General features: G+C 37.8%; 1 protein-coding gene and 1 pseudogene across 1 annotated transcript; both read left to right on the plus strand.

Moving 5' to 3' along the window:
* Window positions 1-619: 619 nt before the first annotated feature.
* LOC118837344 (serine/arginine-rich splicing factor 10-like) lies at window positions 620-1,460 on the plus strand. Its single transcript, XM_036744209.1, has one exon. It carries the CDS (start codon window positions 636-638, stop codon window positions 1,458-1,460), a length of 825 nt encoding a protein of 274 aa, XP_036600104.1. The 5' UTR covers window positions 620-635.
* A 6,494-nt stretch (window positions 1,461-7,954) lies between these two features.
* LOC118837355 lies at window positions 7,955-9,228 on the plus strand (annotated as a pseudogene).
* The last annotated feature ends 2,296 nt before the right edge of the window (window positions 9,229-11,524 follow it).

Consider the following 11,524-nt stretch of genomic DNA (forward strand, 5'->3'; position numbering starts at 1 on the left):
GTATGGGAAAGCATGGTGACGTGTAGTGGATTCTGGACAGGTGGATGATGAAGAGATAGTTGGCCTGGGCATCCTCCTTAAATGTAGGAGTTGGGAAGACATTTTTGCTCTCTACTCTCCACTCTATACACTCTCCAATTTGTGAGAGGAAGTGGGGGATCCCAGGGGCAGGAAGTACTAATGAGGTGGGAGTTTCAGGGTTGATATGATCTTATTTGAAAATAAGGTCGCTGGGGAGAGGAAGATGAGATGAAGTCCAGAGGTGACAGTGGTTTGGCATAGGGTTTTACCACCTGATAATGATAACAAAAATAATAATAATATCATATGTATATGGATGTATGTGCGTATGTGTTTTGGTGTGGATGTGGATGTATATATAAATGGGCAGCTAGGTGGCATAGTGGATAGAATACTGGGCCTGGAGTCAGGGAGATGTATCTAATTCTGAGAGAGGAAGGTTAAAGTCCTCCACTATTATAAAATTATTTTTTATTTATATTTGTAATTTATTTAACTTTTCCTTTAAAAATTTAGAAGCTTCCGCGCGCGGACGGTTTGTTCTCCCCCCGTTAGCGCCAGTCCCGCCGCTGTCGCTGCTGCCGCCGCCGCCTCGCGCCCCGCTCGCCACCGCCATGTCCCACTACCTGCGCCCGCCCAACACGTCCCTGTTCGTGAGGAATGTGGCCGACGACACCAGGTCTGAAGACTTGCGCTGGGAATTTGGTCGTTATGGTCCCATAGTTGATGTGTATGTGCCACTTGATTTCTACACTCGTCGTCCAAGAGGATTTGCTTACGTTCAATTTGAAGATGTTCGTGATGCTGAAGATGCCCTGCATAATTTGGACCGAGAATGGATTTGTGGACGTCAGGTCGAAATCCAGTTTGCACAAGGGGATCGCAAAACGCCAAATCAAATGAAAGCCAAGGAAGGGAGAAATGTACACAGCTCTTCTCGCTATTATGACTATGACAGATATAGGCGATCCAGAAGCCGAACTTACGAAAGGAGGAGGTCTAGGAGTCGTTCTTTTGATTACAACTACAGAAGATCTTATAGTCCTAGAAATAGACCTACTGGAAGACCACGCCGTAGCAGAAGCCATTCAGACAATGATAGATTCAAACACCGAAACCGGTCTTTTTCGAGGTCTAAATCCAATTCAAGATCACGATCCAAGTCCCAGCCCAAGAAAGAAATGAAGGCTAAGTCACGTTCTAGACTTTCCTGGATGTATAGTTTCAAAACAACGAAAAGTCTATTTAAAACTGTAGCAGTAGCTGGCAGTTCTAGCAAAGAGGAAAGTTGTGGGGTTAAACTTTGTATTTTCTTTCTTATAGAAGCTTCTAAAAAGGTATTTTTATATGTTCTTTTTAACAAATATTGTGTACAACCTTTAAAAACATCAATGTTTGGATCAAAACAAAAAGACCCATTTATTTTCTGCTTGCTGTAAATTAAGCAAACATGCTATAATAAAAACAAAATGAAGGAAAAAAAATTAGAAGCTATATCATTTGGTATATATAAATTTAGCATTGATATTGCTTCATTTTCTATGACACTGTTTATCATAATGTAATTTCCCTTTTTATCTCTTTTAATTAAATCTATTTTTGCTTTAACTTCATCTGATATCATGATTGCTACCCCTGCTTTTTCTTTTTGCATCAGCTGAAGCATCATAAATTCTATTCCAGCCCTTTATTTTTAGTCTGTGTGTATGTCTCATTTTAAAATATATTTCTTATAAATAATATAATGTTGGATTCTGACTTTTAATCTATACTACTATCTGTTTAGATTTTTGGGAGGTGAGTTCATCCCACTCACATTCAAAATTATTTAATGGCCATTGCTTTTTTATTCTAATAAGATGCTTCATATTTTCTTCTATTTTTTCATTCTCTTGATTCTGTCTTACAATTTCTTGGTATCTTTTAGTGTCGTTAAATTTCCCTTGCCCAATTCTAATTTTTGAGGAGTTATTTTCTTTTGTAAGTTGTTGGATCTCTTTTTTCAATTGGATTATTTTCTTTTCATAATTTTCTTGAATTTCTTGCATTGCTCTTATTTATTTTCCTAATCTTTCTGTGACCTCCTTTATTTGATTTTAAAATTCCTTTTTAAGCTCTTCCAAGAACTCTTTTGGGGATTGTGACCATTTGATACTCTTCTTTGAAATACAAGTGGCTGTTTTAATTTTACTACCTTTTTCTGAGTATGAATACATATCTTCCCTTTCACCATACTAGCTATCTATAATTGGCTTCTTTCTCTTTTGCTTACTAATTTTTTAGCAGCTTATTTCTTAGCTATTAACTTTATGTTACAGTCTGGCTCTAGTTCTGAGGTGTAGGAAATAATGTCTCAGGCTTCAGGTTTTTCATACTGTTGTTTTCTGAGTTCTCTCTGGGGATCTGATTTCAGGTACTCCTCTCCACCCCTGTGCCACTTCCAGGGCCCCCTGAAATGCTGTCAACATACTCTTACTCCTTGCAGTCCCTCTCATGACTACAAGCTTAAGCTTACCCCTACACTCTGGAACCAAAACCAGGGATTCCATTCTCCCATGAGCGCCCATAGCGAGTAGGGCCTGATCCTCTGCAACTGCACTCACTGGTATGTCCTCCTTGCCCATAGCCACAGCCTGGGCTAGTGTTTGGTCAGAGCACATCAGCCTGGTATCCAGCATGACCCTCATGCTGTCTATGAGATAAAAATTCCTGAAGCTGAGGTTGCTGCCCCACACAGCTGGCTGTAGGGCTTGTTTGTTGATTCATCAGCATCTGCCCAGAGTTATTAGCACTTCAATCAAGTCAGGCCACTGCCCTAGGGTGTCAGTACTTTCCTACAATCCTCCCAACTTGTCTTAGGTGGAAAACTGGTTTATTCCAACTTTAATTATTTCTGCTAGTCAAAATTCCCTTTGAGGCATTATTTTAACTTGTTTTGGAGGAATTTGGGAAAGCCTTATAATTTCCTGTTTTATTCTGCCATTTTCCCAAAGTCCTCCAAGAGAATATTTAAAGACTCTGAAAGTATTAACAGCCTTTATCGAATGTAACATTTGGGAATAATACCTTAAAATGAAACATGATAAAAGTAGCATTTATATCTCAAATGATGTAAAAAGTGGATGGATACACTTACATTAGAATTTCTGTAAGGTGAGTTTGAGGTTGATGGCATGAGATTAACTAACATACCAATTATGCCAGAATGGAGTAATTTTCAAAAGTTGGTATTTGCTTTAAACATCATGAGTGAAAACATTTTTTCATAGTACATGACAGAAATCATAAAACCAGTTAAGACTCTGCCCTTGATAATATATATCACAGATGTTGCCATGGTGAGAACAAGAGTAGGAAAACTAGAGGTACCAAGAAATGCCCCTAAGGTCTAGTGTCAAGCACCAGAATTGTAGAAGTGACTTGAGAGACCTATTGAAGAACCGTGGAAAAAAATATTAGAAGATTATATCACTATCTAGTTGGCACATGTAGTAGAAAGCTTGAACTCTATATTGTCCAATTGAAAGTAATAAAAAAATTTTAAAATCCAGAAAATAAAAGCCTATCAGAAAATTTTAACTCCTTTAACTTGTAATTGAAAGTAAAAAATCAAAATTTTAAGGATTAAGAAACAAAGACATCAGTAACAAGAGAAAAACTGTAGAAGGAGAAAGTACTAAATTTCTGATCATCTCTATGGCTGTAAGATATTCATTTGAATTATAGGATTAATATAATGAACAAGAGAAATATTCCATCAAAGGAAGTTAGTCAACAAGCTTTTATTAAGCACGTATTATATGTTAGGCATTTTGCTAAATTCTGTGAATACAAAGAAAAACAAAAGATAGTGCTTGGTCTCAAGGAATCTTATGAGGGATACTACATGTGAACAATTATGTACAAACAAGATATTTACAGCATAAATTTGAGCTAATCAATGTTAGATGGCACTAACGTTAAAGTGGAAAAGCAAAGGCTTCTCATAGAAAGTTAGATTTTACCTGAGGGGGCGGAGCCAAGATGGCGGCTGGAAAGCAGGGACTAGCGTGATCTCCCTGCCAAGTTCCTCCAAAAACCTATAAAAAATGGCTCAGAACCAATCCTAGAACGGCAGAACCCACAAAACAGAAGAGAGAAGCAGGGCTCCAGCCCAGGACAGCCTGGATGGTCTCTGGGTGAGGTCTATCCTACATGGAGCTGGGAGCTGGGAGCTGGGAGCTGGGAGCTGGGAGCTGGGAATGGAGTGGAGCAGAACCCAACCTGAGCAGCGTGGACCATCCAGACCAGAAGCCGGGTGGAGGGGGCCCTAGCGCCCTGAATCAGTGAGCTGTGGCAGTTACCAGACTCCTCAACCCACAAACACCAAAGACTGTGGAGAAGGTTAGTGGGAAAAGCTGCGGGAGTAGAAGGAGTTCGGTTCGGCTTCCAGCCCCGGGGGCAGCAGAGGTGGGGCAGCTACAGCTGCTGCCACTTCTGGCCCCAGGCCCACCTGGTGGGAGGAATTAAGTGGCAGATCAGAGCAGGAGTGCACAGCCTGCTAAAGATCTAAGCCCAGTCTGGGTTGGAGGTTCTTGGGGAAGGAGGAGTGCTGGTGTGACAGAGCTGGCACCTCCCCCCCAAACATGGAACATAGAACTCGTTAGTCTACAAGCAGTCATACCCCACTGAAAAACTCAAGGATCAAGTTAGTGGAAGCTTATAACTCATGAGACATCAAAAAACAATTAAACAAAACTCAAAAGACTGAAAAAAATAGAAGAAAATGTGAAATATTTCATAGCAAGAAAAACTGACCTGGAAAACAGATTGATGAGAGATAATTTAAGAATTATTGAAGAATTATCAAAAGCCATGAACAAAAAATAGAGATAGACATCATATTTTAAAAAATTACAAAGGAAAAATTCCCAGGTATCTTAGAATAAGAAGGTAAGCTATTAATTGAAACAATCCACTGGTCACCCCCAACAGAAATTTCTAAATTAAAAGTCCCCCGAATACTATAGCCAAAATCTCTTGCTTCTAGGACAAAGAGAAAGTACTATGAGCAGAGAGGAAACGAAATAGTATACCATAGAACCACAGTAAGGATCACACAAGATTTGGCAGATAGCAACATAAAGGAGCACAGGGCTTGGAATATGATATTCCAGGAGGCAAAAGAGTTGTACAACAGCCAAGAATATCCTACTCAGCAAAACTGAGTATAATCTTAATGGGAAAATTGAATATTTAATGAAATAGATGATTTTTAAGCATTCCTGGTAAAAATACCAGAAATGAATAGAAATTTGAAATTCAAGCACAAGACTTAAGTGAGGCATAAAAAGTTAAACATGAGTAAGAAATCTTAAAGGACTTACCAAGGTTAAACAATTTACATTTCTATAGCAGAAGACAATACATGTAACCTAACAACATTATCATCTATAACTAAAATGTTACTAGTAGCTGCTGTGAAGGTGTAAGGCCAATAACACCAGCACACAGGAGGGCTGCTAGCACAGCTTCTTTGATCTGCTTTTCTAAGGAAAGCAAATTTAGGAGGTTTACAATCTCACTTTAATTAATGTTTACATTTTGCTTTTGAACCTCCATTTTCAATTGGTTGATTTCGCCTCTCAGGGTGTCCTTTTCTCTCTCTAGATTCTGAATCTCCGTAGCCATTTCGCCAATCTTATTCTTTAGGGACTTGATTTCTTCAGTGGATTTTTTCTCCCTTTTTTCCATTTTTTCCATATTTTCTTTTAGCTCCCTAATTTGGTTTTTAAAATCCTCCTTTAGCTCTTCCAGCAGTGCTTTTTGGGCTGGAGACCAGTTCATATTAGCTTTTGAGGTATCTGATGTATCTACCGTGTCATTGCCGTCCTCCTCCATATCAATATTTTGAACCTGCCTGTCTCCATAAAAAGAATCTATTGTCCTCGGTTTTTTTGTATTCTTCTTCATGTTTGTTGTTTTCCCTTTTCCTGGCATTATAACGAATTTCTATCTTTGGGCTCTCTGTCCCAGCTTTCTTATTCTGGGGGTTGTGAGTCTAGAATTATAACCTTCAGTTTCCTGAGGTGTGGGGGAGGGGTCTGGCTCCCTGGCGTCTCACTCCCTGTGGGTGCTCTCCAGCACTTGCTTTTCAGCAATGGTCTCAGCTGTTTGTTGTTTGAGCTGATGTCTGGCACTTCCCCTGGGGGAGCAAGGTTACGTCTGGGCTCCTGGTGTTGACCCCTGCCAACTCTGCAGGACTAATGAACTTCTAGTATTTGTCCTGTGAGGCCCCGCTACTCTCTCCTCTGTTTCAGTTCTCTTTTTTTTCCCCGAGGAATTCTCTGGGTGGGGAGGGGAGGGATTAGAGCAGTTTACCTGGCCATTGAGTCTTCCGGAAGTTGACAATCTCACTTTAATTAAACATAGATATATCATTCACTTAGTTCAGGGGGAAAAGTCAGCACCTTGAACTTCAGAGATACACAAACAGAAATTACAAGCAGAAATTATGTAAACAGAGCAAATAATACAAATCAGCAGACAGGGCTTCTAACTGTCCATCCATAGCAATATATACATAATTACCAGAAAGAGAAGCACCAACATCTGGGTTTTCAAAACCAGGGGGCTTCTTAACAGCTACCCAGAGTCTGGTCTTAGGAAATCACACAAACACTCTTCCAAAGAGTGAGCCCTCAAATCCTAACCTCAGAATATATATATATATATATATATATATATATATATATATATATGTACTGTTTCCAACCAATGATTCTTGATTCAGTGAAAAACTCTTGATTCAAACAAAGGCAAAACTCAATCAAAGGCACTTGATTGCCTTAGTGTGGAGAAGCACTCCGAAAAAAGAAAAGCAAAAAGTCTCACTTTGCGTTCCACTACATCATCACTAAGGCAATTAGAAGAATGCTACTTAGAGGGAATTTATGTGAATATATTATGTTAGAATGATTGCAAAAGAATGAGAAAGAGGGGTGCAATGGGAGAAGGGAAAAAGGAGAGGAAGAAAAGGGAAAATTATCTCACGCAAAAAGACATGAAAGAATGAGTTTTTACAATGGAAATTAAAATTGTAGTGGTAGGAATAGGCAACATTTGAAAACACACATCTGGGTATAGAAATTCATTTTATATATCAGAGAAGTAGGTGTGAAATGGGCTAAAAGAAAGAGTGGATGATAAGAGGTAGACAAAGGGAGGTAGTGGTCAGAAGCAAAGTAGATTTTTGAGGAAAGGATAGAGGAAAAATAGAAGCATAAATAGAAGAAAATAAGACAGAAGGAAATACATAGTTATGATTATATGATTGCATAACCATTGAATGTGAATAGGATTGATTAATGCACGAAACAGAAGAGGACTACAAAATAAATTAAGTACCATAATACAAAAAAAATTATTTATAAAAGATATACTTAAATCAGAAAAAAACCCACAGAGAATTAAACTAAGGAGTTGGAGTGGAATCCATTATGCTACAGCTACAGTGAGAAAAGGACTGGTGATCTTGATCTCAGAAAAAGTAAAAGCAAAAATCAATGTGAGTAAAAAAATCAGGGAAACTACATTTTGCTAAAAGGTACAATAGGTGATTAATGTTAATACTGAATATATATGCATGAAATGACACAGTATCCAACTTCTAAAAGGAAAAGTTAAATGAACTGCAGGAGAAAATAGTAAAATTATTTGCCTTTCTCAGACCTAGATAAATCTAAACATAAAACAAAGGAGAAAAAAAAGTTAAGGAAATTAATAGAATTTTAGAAAATTTAGATCATATAGACCTCTAAGGAGTATTTGAATGGGAATAGAAAAGAGTATACCTATTTCTTAGCCATTCATAATGCCTTCATAAAAAGTAATCACGTATCCTCGGTCTATGTTCTCACAGTCCAGCAGAGGAAGCCCCATCCAGAAAATCTACATGTCTATTTACAAGATCTGGGCAAGAGAGATCTTTGACTCTTGTGGAAATCCCATAGTTGAAGTTGATCTCTACACTGAAAAACGTTAATTCCAAGCTGCTGTGCCCAGTGTTGCTTCTACCGGTATCCATGAAGCCCTGGAGCTCTAAGACCATGATAAGACCCACTACATGGGGAAAGTTATCTCAAAAGCTGTTGAGCACATCAATAAAACTAGTTCCCCAACCCTGATTTGCAAGAAACTGAATATTGTGGAGCAGGTGAGGACTGATAAATTGATGATGAGATGGATGGCCCTGAGAATAAATCTAAATTCGATGCAAATACCATATTGGGAGTATCTCTGACTGTAAGGCCAGAACTACTGAGAAAGATATCTCCCTGTACTTTTCATATTTCTGACTTTGCAGGCAATGATGAAGTCATCCTGCTAGTTCCAGCCTTCAACATGATCAATGGTAGCTCCCATGCTGGTAACAAGCTGGCCAGGCAGGCGTTCATGATCCTCACTTTTGGAGCAGCAAACTTTAAGAATGCCATGTGCATTGGAGCTGAGGTGTACCACAACCTAATGAGTGTGATTAAGCAGAAATGTGGACAGGATGCCAACAATACAGGGGATGAGGGTAGCTTTGCTCCTACCATCCTGAAGAATAAAGAAGTTCTGGATCTGCTAAAGAATACCATAGGTAAGGCTGAGTATATTGGTAAGGTCATAATTGGCCTGCGTGTTGCTGCTTCAGAAGTCTTCCAGTCTTGGAAATATGACTTGGACTTCAAGTCTCCTGATAATTCCAGCAGATGTATCTCCCCTTATGAGCTTGGGGACCTCTGCAAGAGCTTCATCAAGGACTATCCAGTACTGTCTATTGAAGACCCCTTTGACCAGGATAACTGGAGATCTTGGAAGAATTTCACTGCTACTGCAGGCATCTAGGTGGTAGGGGATGATCTCACAGTGACCAGTCTCAAGCACATTGAAAAGACTATAAACAAGAAAGCCTGCAACTGCCTCCTACTCAAAATGAACCAGATTGGCTAAATCTCTCCAGGCATGCAAGTTGGCTCAGTCCAATAGGTGGGGAGTGATGGTTTCCCATTGTTCTGGGGAGACTGAAGATACCTTCATTGAAGACCTGGGCAGATCAAGACTGGTGCTCTCTGCTGATCTGAGTGTCTGGCCAAGTATAACCACCTTCTCAGAATTGAGGAAGAGCTGGATAGCAAGGCTACATTTGCTGGAGGGAACTTCAGAAACCCTCAGGCCAAGTAAACTCTGTGGCCAGGAGGCCTAAGAGTTTGCAGGCTCTAGTCACTTATGTAGAAGTCTGCTAAGAATGGGCAGCACCAAGTACTAGACCAGTTTTGTTTTGGGGGCAGGGGCCTTTGCTGCTTAACTTCCCTATCCCTTCCACCTTTCTGTGATGTTCTCACTGCTTTGTTAGAACTGTCTTATACTAGAGACATACTGATCATCTGATTCTCTGTCAGAAAACCCTTATCATCTTGTGACTGGGATAGAATGACTTGTTCTCATCCCCAACCTTGGCGTTGATGCATGGAGCCATGTACTTGTGATGGAGCCCTGATAAACCCACAGGCCAGATCCTTAGTGGCTTCTATGTGCAGAATGAAAGTATTCAGCAATCCCCCCCCCCCCAAAAAAAGTGATCATGTATTAAGGCATAAAAATGTCTCAAAGATATGCAGAAAAGCGAAAAATATTAAATTCACCCTTTCCAAGCCATAATGCAACAAAATTATACTATATATTACTAAAGTACCTTGGAAGCATAGATTAAAAATGAATTGAATACCAAATAATATAATACTATAGAATGAGTAGGGCAGCTATGTGGCAAAGCAAATAAAATGCCAGGCCTAGAGAAAGGAAAACTTATTTTCCTTAGTTCAAATCTGATATTGGATATTTACTAGCTGCGTGACCCTGGGCAAATCATTTAACCTGTTTTACTCATTTTCCTCACCTACAAAATGAGCTGGAGAAGGAAATGGCAAACCACTCCAGCATCTTTGCCAAGAAAACCCAAAATTTGGTCATAAAGAGTCAGAAAGGACTAAAAGGACCTAACAATAACAATAATAGGATAAGTGGGTCAAAGAACCAATAATAGAAAAAGTGAATAAGTTCATTAAAGATAAAATTTGTGGATTGCAGTCAAAAGACTACTAGCAGAAAATGTATCTCTACATATTTATATCCAAAAAAGAGAGGGAAAAAGATCAAAGAATTAGGCATGCAACTAAAAATAACTAGAAAAAGCAATAAATTAAAAATCCCCAATTAAACACCAAAATAGAAATCCTAAATATCAAAGGACAAATTAATAAAATGAAAAGTAAAAAAAAAGACGATCAATTGAACTAACAAAAATAGATGCTGGATTTATTGAAAAAAATATAATATAGATAAATTATTGGCTAATATGTTTTTTTTAATTAAAGAAGAAAACAAAATTATCATTACCAAAACTGAATAGGGTGAATGCAGAACCAATGAAGATGAAATTAACGTAACTACTTGAAGGTATTTTCCCTAAAGAAATCTCAATAAATCTACAATGTAAATGAAATAGATGAACATTAACAAAATAAAAATTGCTGAGATTAATAGTGTAAATAGAGTACTTAAGTAACCTTACCATTGGAAAAGAAATTGAACTAGCCATAAATGATATCCCTAAGGGAAAAAAAAACCCAGGACCAGATGGTTTTACTAACCAAATATGCCAAACATTTAAAGAACAATTAATTTCAACATTATGCAAACTTTGAAAAAAAATAGACAAAACATGAGTCCTACCAAATTCCTTCTTAAATGCAAATATGGTTTTGATACTTGAACCAGAGAGAACAAAAACAATGAAAGAAAACTATAGACCAATTTCCCTAATAAATGTTGATGCAAAAATGTTGAATAAAATACTAGGAAAGAAGTGACAGCAATAAATCACAAAGATGATACAATATGAATAAGAGGCTTGATTTATACCAGCTTGTAGGATTCATTCAATAGTACAAAAATTTTAAGTGTTATTGATGTAATATATAATTAACAAAAACAAAAAATCATATGATCATATGGATATGCAGAAAAAAGCCTTTGACACAATACAGCACCCATTCCTATTAAAAACAGAAAGCATAGGAATAAATGAGCTTTTGTTAAACTTGTAAGTGTATCCATCTAAAACCAAGAGCGAGTATTATCTGTAATGAGCATAAAATATAAACCTTTACAAAAAAGATCAGGGAACAAGCAATGATGTCCATTATCACTGTTATTCTTCAATATTGTACTAGAAAGGCTAGCCACAACACATGAGAAAAAAATTGAAGGAATAAGCATAGGCAATGAGGAAACAAAACTATCACTTTTTTTCAAAAGATACAATAGTTTATTTAGAAAAGCCTAGAGACTCAACTAAAAAACACTTGTTGAAATAATTAAGATTTCCAGCAAAGTTTTAGGATATGAAATGAACCCAAAAAACCTTTGCATTTCTATATATCATCAGTAAAACCTAGCAGGAAGAATAAAGCAATTC

Source organism: Trichosurus vulpecula, chromosome 1 (assembly GCF_011100635.1).
Source record: "Trichosurus vulpecula isolate mTriVul1 chromosome 1, mTriVul1.pri, whole genome shotgun sequence".
In the NCBI taxonomy this organism is placed as follows: domain Eukaryota; kingdom Metazoa; phylum Chordata; class Mammalia; order Diprotodontia; family Phalangeridae; genus Trichosurus; species Trichosurus vulpecula.

Coding starts and splice junctions, on each gene's coding strand:
- LOC118837344 (XM_036744209.1), top strand. CDS start 636: ATGTCCCACTACCTGCGCCCGCCCAACACGTCCCTGTTCGTGAGGAAT.